We start from the raw sequence: 19495 nt of genomic DNA on the forward strand, positions 1-19495 counted from the left end.
GAGAAGTACAGTAAGTCCACGAGCAAGGGTGAAAATGCAGAGTGAAAATTAAATGGTCATTGCAAGCTCTTATCCTACGTTGCTAGTATCTAAATGTGCTCTGACATTTTCCTACCTATTAGAATCCAACTACGGATAGCACTTTTCTTTCTTTTCTTCACTGATTGAATGCAGGCAATATATTGTTTGCCTTTCTTTTTGAAGGAATCAATAGGTTATCTGAACTAGCTTTTAATGAATGTGCACATAAAGTTCTGGTGCCAGCCTCTGTCTGTGTGAAAGGACACAAACACAAAGCCAGGGAGTGGCACCTGTAATTTTCTCCACCGTGGTCATCTGTGAAGGAGTTTTCGCAGAGCCGCACTCTTAAAAGAAGAAATTCATGAGCCTGGCAAGCTGAGAGGCAGTTCTGAAAAACAGAGCCAAATCTGTGTTGTAAAGAGATGGAAAATGGTTAGGTCAAGCAACCACAGAAATGGGCCAGAAATAGTGAGCAAAATGCGACTTTTATTTTAGTAACTACTTTGTGCCGGTCAAACATGGAAATGTTGGCAAATTTACAGTCCTACAGAAGATTTTATTAATGCTACACATGAAAACTATTTTCTGAAATCCTGCAACCAGTTTTGGTACAAATAACCTGTGGAATCTACTGTGAACTACAATTACTCCTGGAACTGACATCATACTTCTAGGAGTTCCTGGTTAACAATCAGAGCCACGTTTTCACTGAGAAGCCAAAGCTGCTCCTCTAAGAACTGACTGTATTTGTCCAGACAATGAATATGTGCTTAATCATAGCAGAACATCACAGGGCTTCCAGAGGAGCTCTCAGAAGGCATGAAGTAGAATTGAACCCAAAGGACAAACAGAAAAATCTCTTGCTTTATACACAAGGAATTTCGAAGACTTTATCATCAGTTTTGAGATTCAGACAAATCCAGTCCTGCTATAAAACGTGAAAGCCTGCACACTCAGGGAGGAAACATAGGTTGCTTGAAAACTCAACATGCTTTAGCATGTTATTTCTTTCTTCTTCTTCTTCTTTGGATAAAAATGATGAAGTAACTTTATACAATGTATATGAACAGGTAAGTGTTTACATCAGTAATCTTCCTGGCTAAAGGAACTGGTTTGTTTAGTGAGAACTAAAAAAAGAAATCCTTATTTAGTCAGAAATCCCAAACACTATTTTCCCTCTAAAAATGAACAACAACAACAACAACAACAACAACAATAATTTAATAAACTTCAACTTAAATGGTTTAAGGATCAAGGGGAAAAAAAAAAAGAAAGAGATGTGGCATTCAAGTCACCATTCAGTTCAAAAGAATTTAAGACGTGTTTGTCCATCAGCTCTTCCAGGGACTCTTTCATACATCAGTCTCCTTTTTTTATTCCTTGGTACTTCTTCAAATCCCAAATCTGGTAAAGAAGTAGAAATTAAGGATCAGCATAACAAGCTAAAAATATAAATACAACTATGTGTTTCTTAGAAGAAGTAACAGGCTTCATCTGTAATAAGTGTAGTTTGTATGAAAAAAAGCTAACCACTATAAAATTAAATATGTACAGATATAAACTGCTGTTTACGATTATTGATCAGTTTGATGCATTTAACCACATAATAGTAGTACAGAACCTTATATATATAACCAACCTGCACTGTGCTTAACTGGAATATTTCAGTACAAGATTTCAAACGTATTTCTATTTCATTAGCATTACACTCAGTACAATTCAGTTATTACAAAAGCTATTTCTTTTAAAACAGAGACAGAAACTGTTCCTAAGTTAGTTTAAGAAAAGTTCCTTTTACATTCTTAAGTATTTTTTACAATAAAAATATTTGAGAAGTTAATTTATCAATATGCTTTAATGGAGGAAAATTCTGTTTAGGCCTTACAAAATGTTAAACCTCTATTGTAATACACTTACTAAATGATTTCATATGTGTCAGTAAAAATAATGGTTTAGAGTATTACCATTAATTGTTTGAGGTTTAATTAATGTTTTTCTTCCGAAACTTACAGAAATTCCTGAAGGTTTCCAACGTGTCTATCAAATTCAACCGTATATATTTTCTAAATCTGAGATTTCAGAAAGCTTTCACTGTATTGGAGTGTTTTTTGCATTAGCATGCACAGCTTACTTAACAGACCTTGGTTTTTCCTTTGGCTAGTGGATGATAAAGCAAAGCATGCCTGTTGCTCCAAAATATCAAGCAAATTCACCAGCCCTGAATCAGGCTGCGGTTAGAATTTTCAGAGTCAGTTACAGGTTACTGAAATATTGTTAACTATCCAGCAATACTGCAGGTCACAGTTTTTATTCCAATGGAGATGCAAAAGGTCTACTCATAATTCCAGCTGATCATTTTAATTTTCATAGGCTGAAAATTGAAAGCAGTTCACCATATCCAATTAACTTTTCCTGTATTTAGTGTCAGAATTGCCTTAAGCAGCCCACTAAACACAATTATATCAATTAGTTACATATGCTTTACATGAATGAGCCTGACCTAATTAGTGGTAGTATTTAATACCATTCCAGCTTTGTTCTGTCACTGGGAGTTTTAACTACAGACAGTAACAGAGAAAACACAGGCTATCTATACTAGGGGTTAGGAGGTTTATTTAAGAACCTTAGCCTTATATTTTTTAAGAACTTGGCATCTTGCCTTGAAGAAGTAGTAGATAAAAAAAAAAAAAAAAAAAGAAAAAGAAAAAGAAAAAAAACCCTACAATATGCAACAAAATAATATTTAGTCTAGTAGGGACTAATGATATTTTCTTACTTTCAAGGCTCCATGGGTATATACTGTGCCCTACAAAAAATGCCTCTGGATAATTGTGTTTTAGATGGATAAGAAACTGTGTTCAGCCATGGATAAGAAAACAAAACAAACGAGCAAACAGAAACACTAAAAAAACCCACAAAAAAACAACAGAAAACCAAGCCTGAATTTTATATGTAATAACACACTAAACTTTCTGTTAGATGAAATATGACTTGTAATAATTTCAAGATTCATTGTTTAGCCCTGTGAGGAAGACACAGGGGAGACCTCAGTGCAGCCCTTCAGTGTTCAAAGGCAGCCTATTACAAGAAAGTTGGAGAGAGACATTTTATAAGGGCAAGTAGTGACCGGAGTAATGCTTTTAAAGATGGGAGATTCAGATTAGAAAGAAGGAAGAGATTCTTTACTCAGAGGGCAGTAAAGCTGCCCAGAGAAGCTGTGGGCGTCCCATTCCTGAAGGCATTCACAGCCAGTTAGGATAAGGCCTTGGGCAGCCTGATCTAGTGAATGGCAACACTGTCCAGGGAAAGAGGTTTGAGCTGGGTGGGCTCCAAAGTCTCTTCCAACCCAAGCCATTCCACGATTTATAGTTTAATTTCCTATTGCTCCAAACTGAACTTAAATACTTAGGAATCTTCTATTACACAAGGAAAATAAGTGCAGGTGTTTTGCACAGCAGGAAAATGAATATTGTTAGATTGTATTAAGTAATTATTTAAAGAAAATATGAAGTTGAGTTTTACAGATAGTACTTTTTCCAATGAAGCTACAAATAAAATTGCAGTGAATTCTCCTTGCTTTGTACATACCTGTTCGTTTTCTTCCTTTTGCCCATAAGAATGGTGGACTTTGCTTTCTCTTTCCTGAAGGTTCTTGACCTTGGTTTTGAGAACACAGAATTTGAATTTCATCTCGATCAACAAGGGAATCAGAGTGAATTAAGCTAGTTGCAAAGGAATTGTATGTGCAAGTGGATGAAAAGTCTTTCCATGGAGTCTCATCAGTCAGAATTCCTGGGCTTTTAAATGCTGTGTCTCTAAATTCTTCCAGAAAAGCCGTAGAGCTGTCAGGAGGTACACAGCCACTGAAAGTTGCAAAGAAATCTTTTTCAGAAGTTTTGGAGGAATGATCAGAGATGTAGTGTTTCCTGAAAGCCTGACCTTTAACATAAAAAGAATTCGTAGCATTTAGATGAGCAAAATCTTCACAGCCCTTTGGTACAACAAAGAAATTCTGTTTCCTCTCTGGAGCTACTTCTGAAAAACACGGTCTCTCGTGCATATAGCTTGAAAGGTCAGAGCTGATAAAACCTTGATTATGTTTCAATGGAAGAAACGTGGCTTCAGAATTCACATGAGATGGCCCTGGTGGAGAAATATTTGAATCATTCTCTCTGAAAAACTGAAAAATCAGCATGTCTCTCTAAATTTTTCAATAAAAAAAAGGAATCCAGTGAGCATTAAAATATAGCCTGTCTCTTCATAACAATTCATCTTTCAGTGGTTAGAAAATAAAGATTCTAACAGACTTTCACCTGGTTTCAGTGATGATACATTTTGGCAGTAAGTCAATTACCTGTGATGGTTTGTGCCTTAGGTAGCGACTCTAAAGACTGAGAATTTTGCTTATAACCTGGATAGAGTCTTTTAAAGGTATTCCAGTTTTCTGGAGGTGATACATTTTTCACTGTTGTTTTTGGTGGAGCAGCAGCATTTGTGCTGTATGAAGAGGTAATTTCACTAAAATGCTGAAACCAAAGAAAAGAATTTGAGCAGATTTTATAGTGCAGGACTACACTCTCAAATATGAAAGAGCAGAGAATAAGAGAATAGCTCAGGCTGGAAAAGACCTTAAGGACCATTGAGTCCAACCATGACCTAACCATTCTACCCTAACAGCCCTCTGCTAAATCATGTCCCTGAGCACCACATCAAAACAGTTTTTAAACACATTCAGGGATGGCGACTCAACCGCCTCCCTGGGGAACCTATTCCAGTACTTAACAATTCATTCTGTAAATAAGTGTTTCCTGATATCCAACCTAAACTTACCCTGGCACATCTTGAGGCCACATCCCCTTGTCCCGTCACCCATCACCAGTGAGAAGAGACCAACCCCCCTCTTGCTGTAAGCACCTTTCAGATATTGGAAGAGAGCAATAACGTCCCCCCTCAGCCTCCTTTTCCCCAGACAAAACAGCCCACATTCCTTCCGTCACTCCTCATAGGTCATATTTTCCAAGCCCAGCTGACTACAATGAGTCAGTAATTTTCTAAGAGCCCAACTGAAAACAGTAGCAGCAAACAATTGTAGCTGCAGACAGAATTTTGGACACTTCAGCTGACAGAATTATTCCTCTTAAACTTTCAAATGATTTGTGCAGTGAGTTTACAAGTGGTGGGTTATACTGCAGTGCAAGGAAATAGATGGCAGGAGGAAAGGAAAACAATTAGAAAACAATTCTTGTTTTATAGAGATATATAAACATTTATGCTCATAGAGTACTTGATATGATAGAGTTTTGACTTTTTTTCCATTTTATTTTTCAGAGTATCTTCCCTGTTAAGGAATTTTTCCAGTTCTGATAACCTTCACAAAAATGTAACAATGGCTCAACAAAATCTGCCGAGGATTAGTGAGGGCAATAATTTAAAATGAACAATACACCGAAGTCCTGAAAGTAGTACAACATTAATTCATTTTTAAATGACACTAGAAAATAGCCATGTAGTATCAGATTGAAAAGAAGAAAAAAGGGAAAGAATGACAACTGTGCAAATAGACTGAGCTAAAACATAAATTACTTTTGACTGACCTTTAAGACTTTTTTTGGAACCTCTGGTAGGAATTCCTGGAGTTGATCAAAGCTTGCAAGAAAAAGCCTGTTCAAAGAAGATTCCTTTCTTAACATCAGCTGAGCAACCAGGGGGTTGATACATGGAAAAGTAAGCAAGTGTTTCTCCATCTGGAAATGGAAATAATTTTGTCAGATGTTTATTTTTGTTTCTATAATCACATTCCTATCAATAGGTCTCATCATGTAATCTTTGAATCTCTGTTTTAACAGTGTACTATTCTTGTTAAAGAGTAAATTTTGCAAACTAGTTTGATAAAAATGAAGAACATTAAAAAGATATTTATATACTGTTTGTATAGGATCCAGTGAATCATTTAAACTTGACTTCTAAACACATTATTGGACTTACTGTTTATTCTCTGTCTTGATAAGAATTATTTAGGTGAAGATAAGCCAACAAAACTAGTTGTTTTGTGAAAAGTTACATTTGTAAACAGCATTACATTTGTAAAGAGACAGGTGCCAGAAGCAGGAATTACTATGTAGACTGACTGTCACACAAGGGGCAGTAACTTGAAAACTGGGGTATCTAAACAACGTCATTTTCCTGTTCCTGACTTTCGTAAAGCTCTGCATTCAACACATCAGAATATATTGCCTTCAACAGAAATAAAATACAACCAACTACTTTTCTCAGTCTTTTTTTTTTTTTTTTTAACAGCATCCATAGTCCCTAATTTGGAAAAATTATAATCCAGTATTTCACATTTGAAAGGCCATTCCAAGGACTTATTCAAAACGCTTTTGAATTTTGCAAACTCTAAAAGGTATCTCGACTTTTCAAGAGTTCAGACTTTTCATGTAAAATGACTAAATCTTCATCTTTAATTTGGAAACCTCAATATACACACACAAGACAATGTCAATATTTAAACATGATTGGTGGATGTGGTCCAGTAATATCTATTTCCAAATACTGTGTGATGAATTAAGCAAATTTTTATTAGCTTGTGTTAAAAAACTGTGTAAGCAACTTCACTGACTTCAGTAATGGATCAATATCAATGAATCTGGCTTACTGCCCAAGTGAGCCGCTATATCTTTATCTTTTACAGTTTAGATAGTTTTTCAAATGTAGTGCTGAAAGGATGTTGGAGTCACACATAGCAGCCTAGAGATGTGAAGGATAAATTTCTCTAAAGATTAATTGTGAAAGCGCAGGGGAAATCCTAATTCTGCCAACAAAGATGACTGATGTCACAAACTTTACATACACGTGTGTGTTTATGTATCTATAGCATATATGCATACATACACATACATAAAATGTATAAATTAATATAATAACATATTTTAAAGAATGTTTCACCTAGAACATACTCTGAGAAACAGGGAGAAAACAGTGTAATATAACATAAAGTTAAATAAACCTCAGAGGGCAAGACAGAAAGCCAAGATTTATCCAGCCATTCATGAGGACTGGAACTAGAAGTCATCAAAATGTTGTCAGCTATCTGACGAATTAGAAGTGCTGCCTCTTCAATCCCTGGTGTAAGAACTACCTACAATAATAATAATAATAATAATAATAATAATAATAATAATAATAATAATAATAATAATAATAATAATAATAATAATAATAATAATAATAATAATAATAATAATAATAATAATAATAATAATAATAAATTTTGGTTAAAGCTTAGATTAAGGAATAAAACTCCAAATGTCTTAATTATCAGTAGCAGTTAGCAGATGGAAAAGCTTAACTGTGACCCTGAGCACAGTAGCTAGTAAGGTGGACTAACTAATCCAGATCTATGCTCATCATACAGTTGAACTCCAACAACTGACCTGAAATGTGGCTCAAAATTATGCTCCTTACTTATACAAATAGACAAAATTTAGCTTTTCCACAGATCTCCTGCATGCTATAGGATTTGTTGGTATGAATTCAAAATAGGCAATTCTGAAATGCCCAGATAGTTTAGGAAGATAGAGATGTGCAACCCTTTGAAGAGGTAGGCAGTTTCCAAACATATTATCAACTAAGCTGCTGTATAAATGGATTGAAAAAATCTTTAACATAAACAGATAATCTTGAAAGAAAAATTAATATGTAAATAAGTTTTTAAATTGCCTAAAAAGGCTACGTTTTGCAAAAAGAAGACAGATGAAATTTTTGCCCCATTTTTCAAATGAGAATTATTCCACATACCATATTTTTTATGTATAAAAAATTAAAGTGTAATATTTGTAGTGACATAATAAAAATGAAACAAGATATCTGATATTACAGAGAAAATGTATGCTTTCTTTTCCACTACATTATCAACAATATTAGCCTAAAACTTCAAATTAAGGCGAATAAGAGGATTAATAAACACTCTAGTATTCATAAAATCAAAGGTAAAACCTCATTCCTTCAATTCCAACTGTAAAATACTGTCTAGTTTCTGCACAAATCTGATTCAGCTTGTACTAGAGTCAATCAGACTTTTTTTACTGACTTCAGAAGTACTGAACTAACGTCCTTTATCTTACTTTCTGAATGTTGAATTGTTTCCTGCTTCTGTTGTTGAATGTGTACTTTCATGAAATAATTTGGAAATACCACACAGCAAAGATTAAAATAGAATAACTGTTGGGGAAAAAAAAATTACCTTCACTTCAAAGTCTTCCGACTTCTGTGTAAATTCTATCAAAGTGGCATAAATTAAAACAAGGCTGAGAAGTGTATCTCCCCTGAGACTGTACCTGAAAGAACAGACCAGTTAGACCATTAATATTTTACATGTGCATGCAATAAATGTGTCTTGTCTGTTCTCTGTGTTAATAAATCTCTGTTCCATTTCCTGGAATTCTAAACATCTAGTACATTTCCTTGAACATCACTATCTGTGAAAAGATAACTAGGGTGCATGAAATAACTGAGAACTGAAGGAGACACTGTAAATAAGAAAATGGAGCCAGCTTGCAGCAAAGAAAGCCTGGCCTGAAGCAAAAAGGCTGAATCAGGGTCAGTCACCAGTGAAAAATTATACACAGAGTACATATATATATATTTTCTTTTCCTTAGGGAAAAAAACCTTGCAATAGGCAATGAAGGACTGCTTGAGAGCTCTATCAATAACAGTAGCACTTCCACAAAAAAATAAATATTGCTGTACTGGAAGAGCACTTGAAGAATATCTCCGTCTTGGAAATAATACACAGTAATGCTAACATAGAAGTGATTCATAATCATGTATTTATAGTGATTAATTTACTTCAAGTACTTCAAAAGCATAATTGCTGTTGATAATATATTTAATACTGTGAATGTTCTGGACCTGATGATTTGAAATATTTAATAAAAACTTCCCCTATATTAGTTACCTGCCTCAAAGCCTCCTATTTTATTACAATTTCTTTAATCTTTTGTCTTGTGGAGGACCAGAAACAATATAACATGAAAATCAACCTTGCTAGGTTTTGGGGGCCTCCAATGAGTTTTTTAGATATAATCAGGACAACAATGTAACAAAGTGAAAAGGTGAGAGCACTGAAGAAATACAAGGCTAGAATATTCATATTCTTCTAAGAGAAGTGTGTTCCTACAGCAAAATTCAAATAACAAAGAGTCTTAGCTTGTTCTGGTATGCAGCTTCGCTTAGTAATAGCTTTTGTAAAAAATACCGAGACAGCAAAAGAATTTATTTACTTACTCCAAGCTCAGTCTTTCTCTGGAGCAGAAAACAACCCAACAGCGTGTATATTGGAGTGATAATGCTGTCAGCTTCAATATTATATTACTGCAGGACTCCTCATGATTTAATTCATCCATGTTCTACCATTAAATTAATATAAAAAGTAAAAACTAAATAAACATATTACCATGGCTTTCACAACCTCTTCATACGCATTGTTGTATTATATGTGAGTTAGATAAAACATGCTTATAGGTAAATAATATAAATAACAAAGACATATCTGAGGATCAAAAATATTCTAATTTATTTCTTCACACCTTTTTATTTATCCTGTAAAAAAGTGACACTACTGTTAACTTTTTAAGATGTTCTCTGAGTTTAAGAAATTTTAACAATGCAGGGTACTGTTGCAAACTCCTGCAATAGTTAACATAACTTATACAAATCACATTATAACTACAATGAATGTATTAAGTACAGCACTGCTAATTGCATGACCACAAGCAATAAGTAGCATGTAGGAATATCTATCTGCACAGAGCTTGCAGTCCTGTTTGATAATTTTTTCCTTATCAGTAGTTGCTCTTCTACTCATTAAGGCATTTGTCTTGCTACGTAACAGAATTTACATACTATCCCATCAATTAAAGTATTTCTTATTTTTATAAAAAGAAGAACAAATTATTTTCTAAATTAATTCTAAATTAATAAATTTATTTTCTAAATTACTAACTATCTGGAATGGGAAGAATTAACATGCAGATTGGTAGGAGAATATAGTCACACAAATATACTTAACTTGTTATTACAACATTCATGTATACAATCTTATCCTCAGCTACGTATCTTAACCATATTTATACAATCAGTTTGAAGTGAAATGTGATAATTCTGTGAAAAAAACAGTAGTGAGAAGAGAACATTTTAAACTAGTCAAGCTGGCATAGGCAGAATTTTGGAGTTAATGAATTTGGATATAATTTGTGTAATGAGAAAATGCATGATTTTGATATCATTAAGAACAGAATATACATTAGTATGGAGACATGGTGAAGAAGTGATCTATTCAGATACAGAATCTGAACACAATATTTTCAGTTTGTACCTGCAAGAAGATAGCAGTGCATTCATCTATTGTCAACACAACATATCTGTCTGTATCTCCAAGTAGCCTTAAAGAGTAACTGCTGCTTCTTTCAACAAAAGTAATGCTGTAGCTGAATAAGTAAAATTCTGTTATTGAATCTCAGTTAACTAAAATACTGGACTTTCTTGAAGGACATGAATAGCATTCATCTCTTTATACAATTCTTGTGGCTCTTTGTTGTTTTCACATTGTGTTCTTTCTCAAATGATGAAGTTAACTTTGAGGCACATTCAAAGAATAAACATAGCTGTAGAAGTCACATACTGAAATACTACTAGGCTAAGACTTGTTAGACTCCTGAGCCAACAGGACACATGTTGGACTAAATGATCTCAGAGGTCTTTTCCAACATAGGTGATCCTAATTCAATTACACTGTTAGCTTCATAGCACCTGAACTTAACATGCACTCTTTGAGATTATAAACAATGATTTATTAGCAAAACTAAGATAAATAAATAAAGCAAATGCTTACACTGACATCTACGGGACAATAATTAAAATTCCCTTAAATTCTTTTTGAGTAATTGTGTGTATACTGTATTTCGTTCCTTCCTTTCACAATTGTGCAGCATGGGGAATACAAACCAGGTGAAAAATTACTGACTGCTGCTTGCATGATGCTAAATGTTTCTTTTTTGACTGAAAGAATACAGCCAGTAGCACAATGTTGTTTTACGAGCAATGCCAGCAAAAACTCACTTAATGAGCACTGCATGTTTAGAAATTTAGAGGAGTTCTGGCTGTCTGAGGTGGAAAGCAGAGGAGAAATGATAGTCACATTAACTGACTTCATCCCCAGGAAACACATAGGACCAGAATCTGCTAGGAAAAGGTTTCCTAAAAACTTGTATGGACAGCATATTCAGCCATGAGCTGAAAGGGGAACTGTAAGAATCTCTGAAACTACTTATTTATTTAGGTGAATGTGAAGAAGATCTGCTGAGAAACTACTGAAAATCTCTGACTATTTAGCTAGTGGCCAAGCTGAACAGTGAACTTGAACAGGTCCATCTTTAAAAGTATATCTCAAACCAAATGTTCTAATCCTGAACTTTAAGCATCATTTTTTTCCTGTTAAACTGCAATTAAACAGATATAAAAAACTGGAAAGTCTCTTCAACAGCATGGTGAAATTAACAACGTGCATCCCTGGCACTGGGTTTGATAGGTGATGCTGCTACTTCTCTTTCTTTCATTTTAAAAAATTTTCTGGGTAGAAGACTGTTATAGTGTGTATTTATTACTAGGAAAGTAAAATACAAGAAAATTATGCCAAAGAAAATAATGCATATGAGCAATGTTTTACAAATATGCAAATATTTGTACAAGCTGAAGAGGTATTCAAAATTCAGCAAATATTAGATCTTAAATAAACAATGAAAGTATTTACTTGTTTACTTTTAACTTTGCCTCTTCCAAAAGCTATCATGCATCAGAAAATGAAACTTTCACTCTATCTGTAGTGTTTGGGTACTTAAAAATACAAAAATACAAAGCAATTATTGCGAAGAGTTAATACAAACTCTTCAAAGCATATGACACTGTGATTTTCAGGGAGAACAGACAACTAAAATAGTTGTTTTCATAAAAAGTTCCAGCTCATCTTAAAAATGAAAAACATCAGTGTATCCTCTTGTTGACACATGTGCTAATCTATAGAATAAATGCACTGACTTCAGCAGAAAAGCTATCTTATTGTCCCTTGCAATGTTAATACTCTAAATGTGGTAGTGTACCTTACATCAGAAAGCTTATACATCTTTATCAATGATCTAGACAGTGGGATTGAGAGCACGTTTGCTGGTGACACCGGTTTGAGTGGTGCAGTTGACACAATAGAAGGGAGGGCCACAATCCAAAGGGACTCAGAGAATCTTGAAAATGGGCCAGTGTGGCTCACACAGGCTCACAAGATGCGAATACCTCAAACATGATTCAAGAAGGCCAATTGCAAAGTGTTGCATCTGAACTGGGGCAATTGCAGATATGAGTACAGACTGGGAGTACTATTGAGAACAGCCCTGTCGAGAAGGCCTTTGGGTATCTGGTACACGAAGAGCTGTTTGTGAGCCAGCAGTGTGTGCTTGCAGTCCAGAAGACCAACTAGATTCTGGGCTGTGTTAAGAGGGTTGGCCTGCAGGGTGATTGTCCCCTTCTGCTTTGCCCTAGACATGGAGTTTTGGAGTAGGTCCAGGGGAGACCACGAGAATAATCAGAGGGCTGGAACACCTCTCCTGTTGAGACAAGCTGAGGGAGCTGGGCTTGTTCAGTCAGAAGAAAATGCTCTGAGGGAGAACTCACTGCAGCCCTCAAGTACTTAAGAGGAGCTTATAAACAGCAAGGAGAGCTACTACTTGTGTGGTCTGATAATGGTAGGATAAGGGGAAATGGCTTTAAATAAAAAGAGGACAGGTTTAGATTAGATGGTGGGAAGAAATTCTTCTCTCTGAATGGTAGGGGACAGGTACAGGCTGCACAAAGAAGCTGTGGATGCCCCATCTGTGGAGGCAACCAATGACAGGTTGAATGGGCCCTTGGCAGCATGATCCAGTGCCTGATTTAGTGGATGGCAACCCTGCCTATGCTAGGGGGACTGATCTGTAACATCCCTTCTAACCCAAAGAAGGGATCTATATCTTAGAAAACTGATTCTATACCCTGGAAAGTAATTAGTCGGTAAGATTAGCAGGTCATTTTCACTCACCGAGTCTCCAAAAGCTGAAGAAAATCTGGCATACTAAGAAGACCTTCAGTGGTGAGAAACACATAAGGAATCTGAATCTCCAGAAGAGATGAACCATAGTGATTCCCTGAAACATTTTGCATACATAAGATAATAGTTTAGTCAGCAAAACTTTCAGGATATATTTCAGTATTTTAATTGATGTATGTTCAAAATATACAGCTTTTATTCATCCACATTATAGTGCTTCTGCTAAATGCTATTTTTTCCCCAAAATTAAATACTTCTGAATCCCTTTCCAGTAAGCTGTAGCTTAGATTTATTCTTTTAGATTCACAGTAACATTCTGTCAGTATGAAGAAGGGTAGATAAAGCTTTTATCAACTGTCAGCAACCTGTAAACTTGGCAGAAGTGTTTTATAAGAGATCACCAACACTTAGTACCATGTTCTGGCCAAATATAAGATCATAACCCAAGAAAAACATCTTCCTATCTTTCTGTATAATATAATCAGCAATATTTGCCTAGTTTTATCCTGCAGAATTTATGATTCATTCTCATCCCACACACAAATGCAGCATTTCACAGAATAGAAAATACTCTTCTCTTGTATGTCAGTCCAATTGTCTGCACTTACCCATTTGTACTGTTTCAGGGAGGATGGTTTTATAAGTAATGTAAGTAATATTTAGATCTTCACATCGTCTTTTCCAGCAAGAGTTTTCAAAATAATCATATTCTATAACTAATGAGAAGTGTCGCCAAGGGAAGTCAGCTCCAATGTTCTGATTGTGTATAATAACACAGACATACTTACTGAGGATATATAAAAAAATAAAAATAAAAACATGTTCAGGTACAACTGAAATAAACAGATTTTTACTTTGAAGAATTTCAGTTGTTTGAGGTCTGCTCAGAAAAAGATCTTACCCTTCCTAAATTTAAAAACTGTAATTGCTTTAAAAATTCACTTTAAAATTTAAAGCTGCACTCCCCCATACTCCAGTTATCTACTTAAACAATTCCTATCTTCCTGAATACTCATACTTTGTCATTGCTTCAGTGAGAGTCTTTATAAAACACTTATTTGCAATTGCAAGGGGAATTCCTCCGAGCCTTGTAACTAAACATTTTTGCTGGAGATCAAACAAAATTTTCTCCTCTCAGAAAGAAGCTGTAGATACATATTCTGAAAATTTATCCAGAACAAGATACTACAGTGATAATGAACAAAAGTTTTACTGAAGAAAGCCATGAGGAAGGACTTCTGGCTATGTTTTTTAGAATCTAGATTTTAACTTACTTGCTGATGATATCTTTATAACCCAGAATGTTTTCTTTTTTCTCAGAATTCAAATCAATAGCTTTTAAACCTGCATAAAAATTATTAAAATCTTAATCAAATAAATTGTGTTCTGCTGGTACAAAGCTAATACAGAATGAAGCACTTTTTGCCATCAAGTTTTAAATACCTGTATGCTTCCTGTGTGCTTTAAGTTTTGCAAACATAACTGGAAGATGCAGCTAGGAAAGTTCTTACTTATGTAACATGAAGGCCTCTTTTGTAAAGTTTAAGTCAGCTGGATTGGCTTGTGTTTGAAATTAAGTCTTAAGTGAAAACAAATCAAGCACTTAACAGTAAACATTATTATAGTTAGTAAAAACATTGTAAATGTCTCCCTCCTTTAAAATACTCAGAAAGATAAGCTGTCTTTTTTTTTTTTTGAAGAACAAAAGAAATTCAACTTTATTTTAATAAGCACAAGAATGGTACAAGACATGATCTTGTTAACAATTAAGTAAAAACTCACAAAAGTAAGTTTTAAAAAACAACATGAGAAGAATCAGAGGCTTTATCTATACATAAGTGCCGTCTCAAATATCAATCCTTCTGAAACGTACGTCTTTTCTACCAAATGAATCTCCTATGTTTAAAAAGCTTGTATAATGATTACACAAAAGTAAAAGGACAACAGGTGTTGCTTCATCAGTGAGGCCGGAAGAGAGGAAATCCATATATTTTTCTTGGTTGTAATAGTTTGTTATTGATGATGCTCATGTATTTAGCCAATTAACAAACAAGGTCGGCAACAAGGGGTGAAAGAATGACATGACCTACACCAAAATACTCATTTAAAGTCCTATTTTAGAAAGCTTACTTAAGACTTCTAAATTATCCTTAAAATTGACATGCAGGGAGGAATACTTCTGACCTACAACCAACCATAAATAGATAATCTGATCAACTGATACAATAATATTATGCAATGGGTGCCGCACATACTTCATGTTCTGTTGATTACATTTTTGACTTGACACATGAACTCTTTTTTTGTAATAAGACATTATACCCTAAACTGGGAGGGGGGGAGGGGGTGGGAAAGGAAGGTTTATAGAAGAGTCTGGAAACAGAAAAATGTGAGTAATGTACATAGACATGCCCCAGTGAAGAGAAGGATGAGAGACATCCGAAAAAGCACTTAAAGAGGAAAGTAACTAAGAACAGAATACACAAACTTGTCCTTTCAAAAATGGATTAAAATAATTATTTACCTTCTACTCTAGATACAGTGTGAATGAGAGCCGCTTTTTCTCTTTCAGAGTCCATTCTTATTATGATTAGTATCTGGAAGGAGACAAGATAAAGAAGTAAAAACAAACCACAAAACATTCCTTTCAGTCTACTTAATATCTTTCTTTCTCCTTTGGGGAAAAAAAGGGGGAAAAAAGAAAAAAAGAAAAAGAAAAAAAAATATTGACTAAGCAGGTGGCAAAAATGGAAATATCAAAATTTTCCATAATCACAAGTACATGCAAATATTATTACAATATTTGAAAAAGTACACACTAAAAGATGCCAATACAGTAATTCAGTTTTATGGACAGGCCTCTTCTAATAGAAGTCTGAAATCTGAATTTTTAAATCAAAAGTTAAAATGATTTTTAATGATACTAAGACATTATGCTACATTATTACCGTTGCACTGGACAGATGATTATTGTCACATTAGAGATGTTATCCCTATGGAGGCAAAACTTAAACTGAAGTTGTTTAGAATTAAGGTGGTGATGTACTGGAGGAAGGCACAACATTCTACCATACTAATTAGAAAGATTTTCCAGGCTGTAAATAAAGTGCTTTGAAGTGTTACTTCTAAAGCCACATTACATTTGATAGTCACTAAGCATTGGTGAAGGTAGAAATGCTGAAAAGTTTAGAATTCAGCAAATAACCACACACTGGACACTACTGAAAAATGTGTTTACCTTATCCATAATTTTGAATGGTACAAATGGATTTTGTATTTCAATTAAATAATCAAAACATTTAAATAAGAATGTGTACACACATACAGGACTTACACCAGACCTTCAGCTTCTGACAGGATGATATCTGAACTGGTAGGAAATTTTATATTTACTTTTCATGGCACAAACAATACAAGATTTTTAAGAAGGCACATAACATGTCTAACTCTAAGACCTAAAGGCACAAGGAGATTATATACATAAATGTCAAAACTCTATTAGACCTTCGTAGAAAATAACTTCTGGACATCCTTCTACCTGACAACCTTAAAAAAGACAAATTTCCCCTTAGTAATGAAGAGAACAGCCATCTGATAACCCCGTGGTTCCTTTCAAAATTGTTTTGAACATCTGTAACTTAAAATGCAGATCTGTTTTTTAACTTCATAATTGAACAGCAAACTCACTGCATCCTGTTGTGAGCTAGATTACGTTTTTAGTGGTTTTCTACATAGTCGTGAGTAGAAATGAAACAAAATGAAACAGAAAGATCAGAAATTAATTTCAGATTTGTTTCCTCTATTTTGTTAATAACTTACTCTGTTACCATTAATAGTAACTTTGGCTCATTAAAGGATAAGTAGATTATCATGTTTCATACTGTACTAACAGATGCTGATGTGAAAGGACAGAGTAGGAAATGGTTTATGTAATACAACTTCCACTTTGCATTAAAGCTAGAATACTTTTTTCTCTTCTGTTTGACTGAGACCTGTCACTGAATGTCAGTGAAGCATGAATGATCTTGTAATTGTGAATAAAATTGCATATGCTCTAAAATTCTGCAGACACAAATTTAAGTCAAACTGGCAAGTCAAAACTCAGTTATATTTCAAAATGTTAAAAACTGCATCTAGTGGAGTTCATAAGAAAGACAAAATTTTCAGTGAACTGATATTAAGATAATAACGTTGTCATATGTCTCCCAGTACAGTATGATCTTAGTAACAGAAAGCAAAATGCATAATAATCAAGAATAAGAAAATGATGCTGAAATCGACGTACAGGTACTGCTGAAAGATGAGCATCAAAACGATCAATAATATTTTGTTTAAGGTGCTTCATATCCAACTTAAATTTCAATAGAACAGCTTATTGTACTTGACTTAGCACACCTATGGTGGAGGCAACCCCACAAGCCAGTCAAGCGCAGGTTGGGCAATAAGTGCATTGAGAGCAGCTGAAGGGGCCTACAGGAAAGATGTGGAGAGACTATTTATTAGGGACTGTGGAAACAGGACTAGGGGGAATGGCTTTAAATTGAAGGAAGGTAAATTTAGATAAGATATTTGAAAGAAATTCTTCAATGTGAGGGCAATGAAGCTGAGGCCCTGTCCCAGGCTTTCTGGAGAAGCTGTGGATGCCCCATCCCTGGAGGCATTAAGGCCTTGAGTGTATCTTCAGCAAACTTGCTGACAACAGTGAGCTGAGTGGAGCAGTTGACACAATAAGATATGCCATTCAAAGTGATCTGGAGAAGCTTGAGAAGTAGACCAAAATGAACCTAAAGACATTCAACAAGGCCAAGTGCATGATGTTGCAGTTGTGTTGAGGCAACCCATATGGAGTCCTGTAGAGAACCACTTGGAAGTTCTGGTGGATGAAGGGCTGTACATGAGCCAGCAGTTCGTGCTAGAAGCCCAGAAGGCCAAATTTATCCTAGGCTGCATCAAGATAGGGTGAGGAGGTGATTGACCCTTTCTGTTTTGCCCTCATTTTCCCACCCTGAATACTGAGCCTAAGTCTGGGGCTGCCAGCACAAGGATACAAAGTCCAGATGAGGGCCAGAAAGATGGTCAGAGGGCTGGAGCACCTCTCCTATGAAGAAAGATTTAAGAAGCTAGGCTTGCTCAGCTTGGAGAAGAGAAGACTCTGGGGAGGCCTTGTTACAACCTTTCAGTTCTTGAGCAGAGTATAAAAGTAGGAGGGAGGCCAACTTCTTACAGGGGCAGAAAATGAACAAAGGGACGTGGCTTCAAATTAAATGAGAGAACATTTAGAGTGGATACTAGGAAGTAATTCCTTAATCCAATGGGGTTGAGACACTGCAACACATTTCCCAGAGAAGCTATGGATGCCTCATCCCAAAGGCATTCAAGGACAGATTAGTTGGAGCCCTGAGCAGACTGACGTAGTAGATAGCAACCCTGCCTATAGCAAGGATTTGGAATGGGATGATCTTTATGGTCCATTCCAGTCTAAGCCATTCTATGATTCTGTGATTTTCCATATTTAACAGATGCCATTTCTCATTTAAAGATGGTTTTACAATATTAATATATTTTAGACCAATTTCATTTGCTTAGAGAGACTATTTATATTGCTAACCTTAACACTGTGCTCCTCAGCATAAGTTTGCATCCAATTTAACATTCGACACCGAAGCTCTGTTTGTTTGGGACTGGATTCGTGTTTTTTCTGGCTGCTGTACTGTACAATCTTCAACTGCCTCCAGATATTATTCAAACAGGATTCTAAGATGTTTTTATAGATATCCTTTGCTTTAGACAAATATCCTGCTGACAAAACAACAACAACAAAAAAAGTAATTGCAGAGACAAAAGACATTTGTTAATATTTGGGTGCCTAATATACATGTACACTAAAATATGTGAGGGTAGCTTGCTCAAAAAAGCTGAACTGGGTGAACAATAAGGAAGAATTCTGCTATTACTAGCTTGTATATAACTGCCATTTTAAAAATTGCTATACCTCCTGTAATACTATGATTCCAGCTAGAGTTACAGAACTTAATGTTTTGAAACTTTGTTATATTTAATTGGTTTGCATGGTTTACACTAAAGAAGTTCCACTGCTTAAATCTTTACTTGTCCTATGTGATGTCTTTTATACAAATGGTGAGCAATGGCAGGGGTATAAAAAAATGCACAAAGAAAAAATAGATCTAAGACACTTATGTGGTGAATCACACATCACTGCACAAGGTTATAACATTAAGTGAGAACTACAGGGCCTATGCAGAACTCAGTTTTCTAATATCCTTTGTACATGTGCAGTATCTTGTGGCAGGTACTGCTGGGATAAGGACGCACAAGTGTTG

The 19495-nt window shown here is 35.1% G+C and overlaps 1 protein-coding gene across 1 annotated transcript in view; it reads right to left on the reverse strand.

The window, feature by feature from the left end:
- Positions 1-487: 487 nt before the first annotated feature.
- SHOC1 (shortage in chiasmata 1) overlaps positions 488-19495 on the reverse strand; it is a 44319-nt gene continuing 25311 nt past the window's right edge. The window contains exons 16-28 of the mRNA XM_015849868.3: positions 18763-18950; positions 15679-15751; positions 14429-14498; positions 13763-13941; positions 13146-13251; positions 10398-10509; positions 9308-9429; positions 8264-8357; positions 7028-7159; positions 5616-5765; positions 4376-4547; positions 3610-4164; positions 488-1425 (exon numbers count right to left, since the gene is read on the reverse strand). Coding sequence (XP_015705354.1) covers positions 1325-1425; positions 3610-4164; positions 4376-4547; positions 5616-5765; positions 7028-7159; positions 8264-8357; positions 9308-9429; positions 10398-10509; positions 13146-13251; positions 13763-13941; positions 14429-14498; positions 15679-15751; positions 18763-18950 — 2054 coding nt within the window. The 3' untranslated portion in view covers positions 488-1324. The remainder of the gene's footprint in view (positions 1426-3609; positions 4165-4375; positions 4548-5615; positions 5766-7027; positions 7160-8263; positions 8358-9307; positions 9430-10397; positions 10510-13145; positions 13252-13762; positions 13942-14428; positions 14499-15678; positions 15752-18762; positions 18951-19495) is intronic.

The sequence above is a fragment of the Coturnix japonica genome, chromosome Z (assembly GCF_054131305.1).
Source record: "Coturnix japonica strain WE chromosome Z, WE-NBRP24, whole genome shotgun sequence".
Taxonomy (NCBI): domain Eukaryota; kingdom Metazoa; phylum Chordata; class Aves; order Galliformes; family Phasianidae; genus Coturnix; species Coturnix japonica.